The 14,575-nt window shown below is 34.6% G+C and overlaps 1 protein-coding gene across 3 annotated transcripts in view; it reads left to right on the forward strand.

Annotated features, from left to right (window-relative positions):
- LOC148950019 (uncharacterized) overlaps positions 1 to 14,575 on the forward strand; it is a 239,706-nt gene that overhangs the window by 140,238 nt on the left and 84,893 nt on the right. For all 3 annotated transcript variants that reach the window (XM_089091412.1, XM_089091410.1, XM_089091411.1), the window contains exon 4: positions 12,923 to 13,055. In XM_089091412.1, the coding sequence (XP_088947538.1) occupies positions 12,923 to 13,055 (133 nt within the window). The remainder of the gene's footprint in view (positions 1 to 12,922; positions 13,056 to 14,575) is intronic.

Consider the following 14,575-nt stretch of genomic DNA (forward strand, 5'->3'; position numbering starts at 1 on the left):
TTTCTCTTTGGCGACTCAATTTTTCATGCAGATATGTTTTGGGAAAGTGTCTGGAGGAAAGTTTCAAAAAGGGTTGGAATTATCTAAGGGATTTTTTCATGGTGGGGTGGGGAATTTTCCATGTAAGAAATTCACCTTGGGTTAGTGTTCCACAGGAGAAATTTTCCGCAAAGGAATTTTCCACGGAAGAACCTTTTCATGGGGAGGATTCCCAGGGAAAAATTTTCTCGGAGGGGGATTTCTTGCACGATTTCAAACACGATCAGAAATTAAATATAAAATGAGTCTTTTTGCAAATGAAATAGGCAAAGGAGAATTTTTCTCGTGGAATTGTCCGCAAGAAATTTTCCCCTGGAAGACTTACGTACGCATAGAATTGTCCAGGGGGAACTTTCCAGGGAAGGGGATTTGAAGCAGGAGGAAATTACCTTCGAGGAATTTTTCTTTTGGAGAATTTTGCATGGATTGTTGAGGCAAATTTCCCGTCATTGCTTGAAAAACGATCAGAAATCACATTAACAAAACTAGTTTTGCCAACTGAAAGTAAGGAGCAACCTTAAAACTTAACATGAACAGGAGTTATTTGGTATGTGACGGGGATGCTACTTCCTCAATGCCTCGCTCTTTACGCTAAGGCATCAATTTTTGTCGAAATTCTTTAAGAACGACTCCTAAAACACAAGGACCGTTTAATTAGAATAAGAAGCTTTTTTAAAGTACTGAAAAACATTTGTAGCGATGACGATTTTTTGTGTCTGCTATAAAGAAATGTGGCTATAAAAGAAAAGGACTGGGCTTAATTGGCAATTAATATTGACCGCGTCAGAGGCAATATTATGCCCAAAGGTCGTGAACTTACACCTTATAATTTCTCCGATAGCGCCGCTTATAGCGCTGAATATTTTGCCAACAAGCCTCGCGCCACAGCAATGGGGAGTGAAGTAACTTTATGACCACGCCGCCCTAAATTATTGACAGAAATTAAAATGTGTAGAAACATAGATGTGACCTCTTTTCCTTGAGCTGTCTCGAGATCAGAGTCCCTGGTACTGTCCTTGCATATTTGTAAAAGAATTACATATTATTCTACTAGATGTAAACACATACAGTGAAACATACACGGTTAAAAAAACAATAGATATATTGGGACATACATATTTCGTCACACAGAAGCGAGTCACTTCCAGCAACAACAATAGTGACCGAGATACAACAGTCAAAGAACTGCAAGGATCGCACGCCGAAATAATTCTATCTAAGTGGTCCTGATTCTGATTTACGAATATCTTCAAAAAGCACTTTTACCCCACTGTCAAATGTAGTTTTTTTCCCTGCGCTGTGAGAACTGGCTCACAATTGGCTCGAGTGGCCCAAGGATGCGAACCCTTCGTCCAATAGATGGTTTTAAATATTTCTGAGGATTCAAACGTTCGCACGGTTCTTATCATTTAAATTTCCTTAGGAATATTGTGCGTAGCACCTTTTTTATTGCCTATTCTCTTAGCGAAATCCAAAGCTTGGATAGCGCCGTTCTTTGTCTGAGGCTAACTGCAGTTTTTTTCCTCTTTGCTGATTAAGGACTTTTCATTTTTGAAACTAGTTTTATCTTAATTATATGAAGTCGCGAATATATTTAGAAAGAAGGAACTTAATTTTGGTATTTTAAATACATCACATTTTACTCATGGTACATAATACCCTTCCCATCAATTAATGACATCCCGTCATTAGTACTTACTTGCCTTTGGGCTTTTAAAATGTTCGCAATTTATTAACTATTTTTTCTTCATAATTATTTTATATTTATGTTATGGCTTAATCAGGATTGTTAAAAATTTTCTCTATTACTTTTCTTATTTTATTCTACGTCCCTATCTAAAATTCATCTACCGGACTAAGATTATTCATGGTTCTAGGCTAGCTACTGTACTAAAGATTTTTTTCTTCTACATCTAACACTGATTACTTTTACATTTCCAACAAGGTTGGGTCTATTCTAACTTCACATTTTTTTGAATTCACTTTTTACAAGTTTTTTTTTTGATTTTGCTGTTTATATAGCACACTACTTTCTATCTATGCTACATTAAATGAATAGCTCGACAACGCTACACATAACTCTATCCGGACATCTAACATTACATATAAAGACGCTTTACCACACACAATATTGGGTTTACCATGTTCACTGATAACATTAAAACACTTTCACTGGGAATGTTTGCTACGCAACGTTAATGATAGGATAATGGAATTTTTGAGTTATCAAAGTTATTAAGAAGTAACATATGTAAATTCGCATCTATTTCATCACTATTCGAGTCTTTAGTGTACTCAATCCTTCTGTTGTAAATTATTGTTCTTCACTCTTTTCGTTTTGCCAAAATTTTTAAAGCACTTACGTTATGGTTTCTTCATGGAACAGTAGGAGCCTGATTGTGTTCACACGATAAGCTTTCTCTAATTGTCAACTGGGAAATGATGCTTCCCAGTACAGGTGTTGGCATATGCTATCAGGGTTCATTCTCACCTGCTTTTTGATATTTCATAGGATGCCTTATCATTAAGGGGTCGAACACTGGGAGTGCGTTTATTTTCTTCTCAGCATATCATTTTTGGGACATTTTGAGGCATATAGAGAATGTATTCTCGCACAAAATTGTTCATTTGCGCCTCTTATAAAATTGTTAGCTCATGGCTTGCCTCTATTAGCCTTTGCGGTAATTCCTAGGTTAATCATGGGGGAATTGAAGTTTGGGTTTGGAACAGGTCGACATCAAACTATAGTGACTCCTTCAACATATTGTCTTTAACTTTTGGGAGGGGTATATTGTCACTGAGGGGTTGGTCACTGGGGTTAATTTTGGTTTCCAGGTCCATTGTTCAGAAATTATCTCGTAACATTTATGGGATAACAGAGATATTAATTTTCCACACAGATGGGATAAGATGGATTCCGAGAGATGGTCGAAAGGGATTTGACGCGTAAGTCTGTGACACATAAATAGTTTTTGGGGTCATCAAATATCATGACTATACGGTCATATGGTATATGAATCCATAATGATTATCAAAGGCGATATTTATGTACTTATATCTTGTACTGGTCGATGGGGTTCTCAGAATTTATGTGATTGTATAGTTCGATAAAGCACTGGATACAGAGATACAAATATAATATTACCTGGTACATAATGTGGTTCGTGGTTGAAGAAACAATGATCAAAAGTAACTGTTTTTTTCGTAGACAATTCTGGGATGAATATCGCCTGGTGTGTATGGTGAGTAGTCTGCATTTGTTAAAGTATTGTAAAAATCGATGCTACTAGGTTGAATCTGCACTGGACAACTCATTGTAATGATCGATATCCAATATGTCAATCCGCTTCCTGTAATAAAAATAAATAGGCAGAATCACACGTTCTTTAAAGTAAATACTCATAGTACAAATAAGTCACATATTGATTGGGTACATGAATTTTACGCTACGAGACAGAGTTAAATAAATACACTAATATTAGTAAACAAAACGAAATTTTTATTGTGTTGGTTATAATAAAACAACATAATTCCCATTGGGAAATTTAATACATAGAAGTTTCTTCTAAGTTGTTATAGCCTAACGACGTTATAAACTATTAATTCTTTAAATTTAAGTGTGGCCTCTTATCATATTTTCTAATATACACTACTAAATACACTTTATTTTAAATTCTTTCAACACTTAGTTAATTGTACATTAGATTTAAAATAATCATTTAAACCGAGTTTATGCTACATGGTTAATTTTTTAGGTCTAATTTTACAATATATTTCATGCCTGCATTATGCACGCACGTCCTTGCTGTTTAAGAAACGCATGTTGCAGCGTCACAACCACACGGATTTACGTAAACGATACTACAATGAGGGAACAAGACATAGCAAGGACGAGTGGAGACCTCTATACCCACTCGTTTTCTAATGTCTTCCCTTTTTCTTGGCTTAAACGTTCTCAGGGGGTTCCGGGTTTAACCTCTGCATTTCAGCCGTTTCCCCGTGTTCTTCTCTTGGTTTTTGCCTTCTTAGTCTCAGGATTTTTCCGTAATTACAAGTCAATAGGGTTCTTATGGTCAGGGAAGTCGCGAATACGAAACATACGGCCAGTAGTATATTCCACCAGAAATTGGTCGATTATTTGAGTTCATTTGTGTTTCTTTTTAGTCTCGTTACTTGTTGGAACTTGGTCTAGGAGGGTTTGGGGTCCAATTTCATAAGGGTCTTCCATGCGTTATGACTGACTCGGAATGATTTATCATGCTTGGATATTACTTGATCTCTTACAATGTCTTTGACAACTCCATGAAAAACCAGGATTATGAAGACATATCTAAGCCTCATCTAATTGTTTGTTTCTTGAATTAACTTATCATTAGTTTTACCCATTTTTTGCAAAATTCATTTGTTTACTGCTTTTATTATTATATTTTTTTTTCAAAGGCACTTTAATTTTTACTTAGGTAATTTCTTATTATGTAATAACTTTATGGTATTGGCCAAAGAAAACTGATTTGTAGGCGTAAAACCTAATAAATATTTTATGATTAGATAGGTTAGGAAAGTAAAGTTAGGACTCCCGAACTTTTTTCTGGTCGTGATATACCTCTATGACTGGTTGAGATATAACTTTAAAGAGTAGCTAGTAATCGCTATACAATTTAATTTTACATCATATTTCTCGAGTAAGAAACACATGAGTAAGAAAGCGTGCAGCATATAATTACACTGGTATCCTATTTTATGTGTAGGCTTAAAATAATTATAATCTGCACTAAGACAAAATATTTCATATAATTAGACGCTTCTGTACTGGTAATTTCTTGTTTTGGATAATATCAATCTTAGTTGGGACGTGGGTCGATTTTTCAAAGAAAATACGAGGGCGAGTACGCCCAAAACAAATTAAAAGCTGCATGGGCCTTGAGTTCCTCCCCAGGCTTCCCACAAGACATGGCCCAACACCATTTGTCGTTCTCAGTCGAACACGAGCTTCCTACTTTGGGCCTTTCTCTCTGATCACCAATGTTTTGACATCACTCGTATTATTTTTTCATTAATATTTACTTGGTTAACTTTACTTGCACACTGTTAAATTTATTATGGTGTTGAATTTGTTATCTTTGAAATTTGTCTTTACATTAGTTGGGGATATTTCCATCTGTCAGGTTTTTTAACCGTTCTGCCTGACTGTGTCGTGATTTTGTCCTCTGTTTCTTGCGCTTTTTTCTTTTTGGTTTTTCTAGCAAAATAAGGTCGAACTTTTTGTTTAGTTTTTTTCAAAAATTCTTGCCCTTTTAATTTCGTTTGTTTTGCGTGTGCGGCTGCTGAAGTCAGTCTTGATTTTCCTATTTCTTTAACTACTACATGATCTGATTCGCCGTCAGACTCTTCGGAACTGGTTGTACTTCTTATGTACTTACAAATTCTTTAAGTTTTGTCATTGCCGACGGCACGTAAAAATATTGTTTTAATTTATGGAATGTTTTCATTACTCCTAAATGTCCACCTATATCTGAATGAAAACATTCAAATGCAGGTTCTATTAAGTTTTGTGGTAATACAGGTATTATTGAAGTTTGATTTCTTTTTGTCTCAGCAGTCACGATTCTACACAGTATTTCTTCATCAATATCATAGTAAAAATTATATCATAGTAAAATTAATAATATTATATATTATATCATAGTAATTAATTATATTATATTTTCTAAGAGTTTTGAATTTATCCGGTAATGCATCGTCATTCACAAAATAATTAATAAGCGCCGAATACATATCGTCCTTTTTTTGCTTTCTTTTTATATTTTCTAACGACAAGGGACAATAGTTAACCCTATTTTCCTTTACCGTGTGCTTGACTTTGTTTTTCTTACTTCCATGTTTGCTCTTAGCATTGATAGCGTTAACTTCATTTTCCTCAGCTTCCGACGGAATATGTTATGGGTATCTACTCAAAAAAGTCGCTAGTTGCATTTTGTTTACCTTTTAAATGTTCAAATTCGTAATCTAGGTCTTGGATTTTCATAATCCATCTAGCTAGAATTCCCGTGGGGTTTTTAAATGTGCGCAGGGACTGCAAACTTTTATGGTCTGATCGTAGTATAACTTTTCTACCGATCAAATAATGTTTAAATCTGTCCAAGTGGTGGATTATAGATAGAAATTCTAGGTTTGTAGTGGAATAACTACTATCACCCTTTATTAAGAATCTACTAAAAAAGTCTATAACTTTTTCTATTTTTTTTTTATTAAAAGGTCGTTTAAAAGGATCAGGGTTTTCCATGAGAAATATTTACCAAAAAGTAACCTCAATGCCTTTAGAACTAGCATCGGTTGTGACCACGAATTCTCCGTTTTCGAAATCAGGAAGTGATAATATTGGTTCAGAAGTGAGCGCTTTTTGAGACGGTCTAGGGAAGTTTGAGCTTCCTGGGACCAGGTAACATTATGGGAGTTCCCTTTAGTTAATTCCGTGAGGGGTTTTGTAATTTGGGCGTAATGGCGCACAAATTTTCTAAAGTAGCCAGTAAGACCTAAAATTCATCTTAAGTCTTCCATAATTGTAGGGAGCTCGAGGTTTTCCACTCATTTTATTTTATCAGGGTCTGAGGATATCTCTCCTTGTGTCACTACTACCCCTAAAAATTTAATTTCAGATTGAAATAAATTTAATTTCTCAGGCTGGCATTTTAAATTGTCCTTCCTGAATTTCTCGAACACCTTGGCTAACGTTGCTAAGTGTTGTTCAGTATTTTGTTCCACGCATATGACATCGTCGAAAAAATGAATTATATTCTTTAATCCTCTTAAAAGGTGTAATAGGGGTCTACATAGCGCTTGAACTTGTTTTAAGTCCAAATGGTACCCTTAAGTATTCATATGAACCACATTCAGATGATGAAAATGCAGTTTTATGGACATCTTTTTCGGCTATTTTCACTTGGTGGTAGCCTTGGGTAAGGTCCAAGGAAGTATAAATTTTGTTTTTGCTTGAAATAGAGTCAAGAATTTCATCTATTCTTGGTAAAGGAAATTTATCGCTAACTACTTGTTTGTTAAGGGCTCTATAATCTACTACAAGTCTAAGATCACCATTCTTTTTTGGTACTAAGATCACCGGTGCACTATACGGACTTATACTTGGGCGTATAATTTCATTTTTTTTCTAATTCTTGGATTTTATTTTTTATCCACTCTTTGTGCTTATGCGGCACACGATATGGCTGTTTCGCTACAGGATTACCAGTCGTTAAAAATTAGTGTTCATAAAAAGGTATCAGTCCCATATCATATTCAGATGCAGAGAATACATACTTAAAATTCCATAATAATTCGCATAATTTGTTCTTAAGTTCTTTGTCCGTAATATGATCCATATTAAATTTGTTTAAAAATTGCGATTTAGTTAGAGGGTATCTGTTATTTGAGATTTTAATGCCGTTAACTAGGTTTCTTTTAGAATTTTCCCATGTATTTAAATCATTCTCTGATAAAACACGTCCCCTTTTTTATTGTAATTGTATCATTTTCGTGGTTATTAGTTACCCAAATAAAACCTTCTCCTTTGTCATAAGATATATCTGTTCCTCGCATAGCAGATTTTCGGAAATTTCAAATGGGGTCGCAAACCATATTTCGGATTTGCTAACCACTGACTCAATCATCGGTGATATTTGAATTTTGTGCATCGTTTGGAGGGGGGGGGGAATCCTTATCGCGAATCCGTAATATTTCTCTTTATCTTAATTATTTATTGGATTCATACTGGCGATATTTTGCGCCATTGCGGCATCTTGCGGCGTCACGTTAGGTTTCACTATGTTTTTTCATAATTCTGGTATTCTCTTAATTTCGTTTGACCTGTACTGTCGCATATCTCCTATTTTTATTTTCGCAGATTCAATACCCTTATTTTTTAAATTTACTTCATCTCTGCAGTGTCTTTCAGAATAATTGAACAAATTTCTAATTATGCCTTTTCCTCCTTGCGAGACATGAGGTTCAAAAGATTGCGATATTATACCGTCAGAAATTTTGTTTACTGTTACGTTGTCTTCGTATCCTCTGTTACGATTTCTTAAGGTAGAAATTTCTTCCCCCACCTTAGCCGGGTAGACAAGCCTCTCGTTTGCTACGTCTAATAGTACTCTATTGGACCTTAAAAATTTGCGCCTATGATTGCTTCATACGAAAAGTTATCGCATATTATAAAATTTGTCAGGAAGGTCCTATTGTCCCTTTTTACGTTTAGGCAAATTGAACCCCCAGCATCCAGTTTATGCCCTTTCAAACTACTTAAATTGGGATTATTAGGGTTCCTCTGTCGCCAAATATGCAGAAGTAACATGTTAAATACGCTTGTGCTTATGATAATAATCGTTGCACCAGAGTCAAGCAAAGCTTTAAAGTAAACATTTTCAGCACACAAATCATTAAATATAGGTAACTTGTTATTATTATCACTAAAAGACGGCACTACCATTGTTTTGAACCTAATAAATATTCCGGGCACCCTCTGGGTCCAATTTATATTTCTGAGGGGCCTCAAACGTTTCCTTGAGGATTTATTTCATGTGTCGATGCCTGTAATAGATATTCAGACGTATGAGTTTCCGTAGGCATATCTAATTAATTTACGTCTGTCTGCCTTCGCCATGTATTCTTATGGTAATGTGAATGTCCTGTGTCAGTGCCGCTTACTGGCGCTGACTGCCAATGCCGTCGGCTTGCAAAATTTTCATTTCCCATCGGCAAATTTTCCTGATTTCTATATAGTATTCTCGCATTATATTGGCTTTGGTGAGTATTTGGGTTTTCAAATCGGTAATTAATTTGTTTGTTGGGGGGAGGGGTATACAAGTTTGGTTGGTACCTATTGTAAGTTACTGATTGGTGCAATCCCCCCTTGCTAGAGCGCTATTGCACGACTGGTTCTAAAGTTTGTTCTTCCGATCGAATGGTTGCCATAACTTTGCATACTACAGTCAGCAATTCTTGGTGTGCGATTGTGAACGTAACGGAGCTCTCTCGCGATATGCCCAACATGATTACAAATATAGCACCTTATTATTGTAGGGTTATTTTTTGTAATTAGATTGTTTTACAGGCTAAAAACGTACTGTTTTCGGCCTAGCGAGTTTTTGCGTTTTGTTTCTTAGTGGTACTGGGGAGTTATCCCTTGAAAAGAAATTGGGGAACGCCTGGTCCCTCTTGACGTTTATGTTCGTAGTTGAATTGCCTAGGCTATTTATTTTTGCGTTACTGTGATTTGCCACCATCGTGTCGACTTCGATTAATCGCTCCACCTCCTGAAGTGTGAGATCCAACGTCTGCATATTTTGGGATATTGCCACTCTATATAGTTTGGGGGGCATCCCTCGCAAGATGGTATTGATTATGACTTTTTAATACAATTACCCTGAACCAATTCCGTATTTTGCCTCTACCGAAATGCGTATATTATCAAGGTATTCTTTTATATTTTGTGAATAGTCAAAGCTCACCATTCCGTGTTTTAATTTATTTATTGAACTGGTTTCGATAAATCTATCTTTAAATGCTTTTAACAATTTGTCCGTCGTATTTATTGGCAAGTTGGCGTTATTGCCTATGGTATGTTCAATCTGTTTTAGAAAGTTTAAGGCCTGGCCTTTTAATCGTAGTAGGAGAATGTTGACTAACGCTTCTAGCTCTGTTTTTGTTAGTTGTACAAACTGGGCCAATTGGATATTGAATTCGTTAATATCTGATTGACCATTGTACTCCGGGATAGATTTTGCTATTTCTATATTTTTCGCGACCAACTTCTGCACCATTAATTGTTCTTCTAAATCGGTACAGGTCGTCCGATACATTTTATTTTTTCACTTAACCTATTTTGGGGGAGGCTATTATCTCCTATGAGATATTTTAAAGGGTTTCCTGTGGTAGCTTAGCGGTTATAGGCCTAATCGCTTTACTTATATGTCTGTATCTCTCTAATAATTAAATTCAAATTACTAAGTTTATAGCGTAATTAGTTTGCAAGTTTTCCTCCAATTTCCGACCGTGCCATTTGTAGCGATAAATATTTTTTATGGCGACTGTAAAGAAATGTGGCTATAAGAGAGAAGGACTGGGCTTAATGGGTAATAAATATTGACCGCGTCAAAGGTAATATTATTCCCAGAGGCCGTGAACTAACACCTTATAATTTCTCCGATAGCGCCGCTTATAGCGCTAAAGATTGGGCCAACAAGCCTTGCGCCACAGCAGTGGGGAGTGAAGTAACTTTATGACCGCGCCGCCCTCAATTATTGAGAGAAATTAAAATGTGTAGAAACATAGATGTGACCTTTTTTCTTGAGCTATCTGGATATCAGATTCCCTGGGAACGTTATTGGAGATTTTGCGAACTAATTGCCTATTTCTAGACTAGATGTAAACATATAAAATGAAATAAACACAGGTAAAAAACAATAGATTTTATTGGGACTTATATATTTAGGTGCAAAGCAGTGAGTCACTTCAAATGACAATAACGGTGACTGGGACACAACAGTGAAGGAATTGCAAAGGATCGCACGCCAAAATAATTCTATCTCAATGGTCCTGATTCTAAATTACGAATATTTTCAAAAAGTACTTTTACCCCACTATCAAAGGTAGTTTTTTTTCCTGCGTTGTGAGAACTGGCTCACGATTGGCCCAAGTGGCCCGAGGATGCGAACTCCTCGGCCAATAAATGGTTTTAAATATTTCTGATGATTCAAACATTCACACGGTTCTTATCATTTAAATTTCCTTAGGAATATTGTGCGTAGCACCTTTTTTATTGCCCATTCTCTTTGCGAAATCCAAAGCTTGGATAGCGCCGTTCTTTGTCTGAGGCTAACTGCAGTTTTTTCTCTTTGCTGATTAAGGACTTTTCATTTTTGAAACTAGATTTAGCTTAATTATAGGAAGTCGGAATTATCTTTAGAAGGAAGGAACTTTATTTTGGTATTTTAAATACATCGCATTTTACTCACGGTACAAATTAGCCTGAAGAGTGAGGTATTGAGGAGGGTGAATCTCCCCTCATATATGAAATAATTTCTATTCATTTTAAGTTTTAATTTTGGTCCTTTCTTTCAGTTGAACAAACTTGTTTTCTTTTTCAATTTAATCTAGCTAAGAATGATAAAACTGTCAACTAGCTAAGAACAATCGACAAAGCTCCAGCCTCAATTTCCTCTGATAATTCTATGTCAGTATCTGCTTATTCAGTAAGGGTCATTTTGATTTCAGGTACTGTGGCACATCCTTTAACAAATAGCCCTTTAGTATTACACGTTGTCAATAGTACTTCCTTAGTATCACGTTATTCAACATAGTTAAATAAATTTCTGAAACAAACATCTAGTATGTATAGTTTATATTGTATGTACTATGTACATTTTTAGGAATGAATGCACCACAACGCGCAATTGCTGTATTTGAAAGTGGAAAGCTCAATATATAGTTATCAAAACTATCAATATATATATATATGTATATATATATATATATATATATATATATATATATATATATATATATATATATATATATATATATATATATATATATATATATATATATATATATATATATATATATATATATATATATATATATATATATATATATATATATATATATATATATATATATATATATATATATATATATATATATATATATATATATATATATATATATATATATATATATATATATATATATATATATATATATATATATATATATATATATATATATATATATATATATATATATATATATATATATATATATATATATATATATATATATATATATATATATATATATATATATATATATATATATATATATATATCACTTCAGATAATTTTAAACTGATTGGCAATCCCAGAATTTCACTCGACAAAATTTTCAATCTGGGCCAAAATTGTAATTTTGTGCCAAAACATGGAATAAAACCCCTTTTCAATGTTGTACCCGCATTACAAATAGGCTGGAGATGATTCAATTTAAATATTTCTTCTTTCTCTCTCCTTCAGTTCTTTGAATAATTTTCTTCATGGTGAAAAGAATTTTCCAGAAATCTATCTCTCTCTACTATCTCTCTAATCTATCTCTCTCCAACAATCTATCTCTAGGCTAACAGCTTTAAATTGCAATGATTTAAAGAGGATTTGAGTTGAAGATGTGATAAAAAAAAAAGGAAAGAAAACCCAATTATGGCCTTTCGATAACTTGGTTAAACGAGTAACACAACAAAAGAGGGTGTTATGGGGTTCTAGTGTTTGATTCTAGTATTTTAGAGAAAGCCCTCTTTTCGATTTTTTCCTCTTTGTCTTCTTTCAGTTTAACTTTCTTATTGCCTGTTATTCCAATGTTCTATTTTTTTAATGAAAAAGAAAACAGACAGCCACCAATCTCCAAATATTAATTCTACGATCTCAAAAATGTACTTCGAAACAGTAATTTTTATTCGTCTTTTTCTTCTTTTTCTTATTTTGCTCTTTTTCATGTTTTACAATAGAAAGAAAAAAAGGATCGCAAAATTATTCCATTTCCAGAACGGTTCCAAGGAATATTCTATCTAGACAAGTGCTATTCAATCAATCTTGCTAGAAAACAACCATTGAAGACAAATTAAAAAAATAAATCGTAAATATCTTTTCTAATCAAGTTTGAAACTCATTTTTGGGCAGGCAATTGCTTCCTGGTTTGAATGGAACAGCTCTTAGTATGATTTAGCCTATTGGATAGGAAGGGTAAAAACACTAATACTATCTTTACGTACTCAGTAACCTTATTAGTAACCTTTGTTTTCCCGTAAAACGGGTTAAACTAAGTTTTTTCAATTTTCTAGCACCTGCAAAAGATTTCAAGATATGGCGCTTCAAACCTGAGCCAAATAAAGTTAATGTTACTTGCATGGCAAGTGGAGTTTTTCCTCTGCCATCGTTAGAGCTTTTTAGCGGTGTCAAGGCGCCTTTACAAAGGTAAGCAAGTGACTTGGTCTGATACCTTTGTGGAAGAACAACACATAACGATCTTTTAATTAGTTTTATGATCTATCCATTGACTCGATGTAACTGTACAAAACAAGTCAACTTTATCTTTCAAAATGAGTGAAGAAGTATTTGAAAACAATTACTATACAGCTTGTTGTTCAGTTAAATAAAGAAAAGAATTTAGAATCAAACAGTTCGTGGTAATGAACTGTAAGTAAGGAGCGACCCGGCTCAATGGTAACCGAAACTCTAGAAAACGGGTTTTTGATACCAATAGATGCATCAAAAGATCAGATTTCAATGCTGATTTCAAATATATAGCTTAGTGCTACCCATCAAAAGTTACGTGCCTGAAAAAATTTGGCTGATTTTCAAAAATAGGGGGAAAGACCACTAAAAGCTATAAAACCTTAATGAAAATCGCACCATCATATTCAGCGCATCAGAAAACCCTACTATAGAGGTTTAAAGCTCCTATCTACAAAAATGTGGAATTTTCCATTTTTTGCCAGAAGAAAGATCACGGATGCGTGTTTATTTGTTTTTTGGTTTTTTTTTCCCCAGGGGTGATCGTATCGACCCAGTGGTCCTAGAATATCTCGGGAGGGCTCATTGGAACGGATATTAAAAGTTCCAGTACCCTTTTTATGTGACCAAAAAAAATTGAGGGCAACTAAGCCCCCTCCCATTCTATTTTTTTCCCAAAGTCATCTGATCAAAATTTTGAGATAGCCATTTTGTTCAACATGGTCTAAAATATGATAAATATGTCTTTTAGGATGACTTAATCCCCCGAAGTCCCCGGGGAGGGCTAAAAGTTATAAACTTTACCCAATGTTAACATATAGTATTGGTTATTGGGAAGTATACAGACGTTTTCAGGAGGGTTTTTTTCTGGTAGTGAAGGGGGGTCGGGGGTTATGTTGGAGGATCTGTCCATGAAGGAAGTTTTCATGGGGGAAGGAAAGGGACAGGCAGTGCGCGCCAGACTGACCAGTATTATTTATGGGGGATTGGGAATTATACGGAAATGTTCCGGAAGAATTTTTTTTCTGGAGGATGGGGTTGGAAAAGGGGGTTACTTGGTAGTCAATCAATGAGGTTAGTTTCTTTTGCGCAGGGGGAATTTCTATGAGTGGGGTACCGGATTTCCAAGCATTATTTAAAAAACGATCAGAAATTAAATTAAAAAAAATAAGTTTTTTTCAACTGAAAATAAGAAGCAACATTAGAACTTAAAACGAACAGAAAGTATAACGTACATGAGGGGGGTCTCCCCCAAGTCAATACCACGCTTTTTACGCTACAGTGTTTTTTAGTGGTTTCAAAAGAGCTATCTATTCTAATTAAACGGCCTTTGTGATTCAGGGGTTTGTGAATTAAATTTGTTTTTAACTTTTAACGTACAGAGCGAGGTATTGACTAACGGGAGAACCCCCTCATATACGTAATAACATATACGTAATAAAAAAATAAAAATAAAAAAACAAGCGATACGGCTCAATAGT

The sequence above is a fragment of the Artemia sp. Qi Xiang Cuo genome, chromosome 7 (assembly GCF_049724085.1).
Source record: "Artemia sp. Qi Xiang Cuo chromosome 7, ASM4972408v1, whole genome shotgun sequence".
Taxonomy (NCBI): Eukaryota; Metazoa; Arthropoda; class Branchiopoda; order Anostraca; family Artemiidae; genus Artemia; species Artemia sp. Qi Xiang Cuo.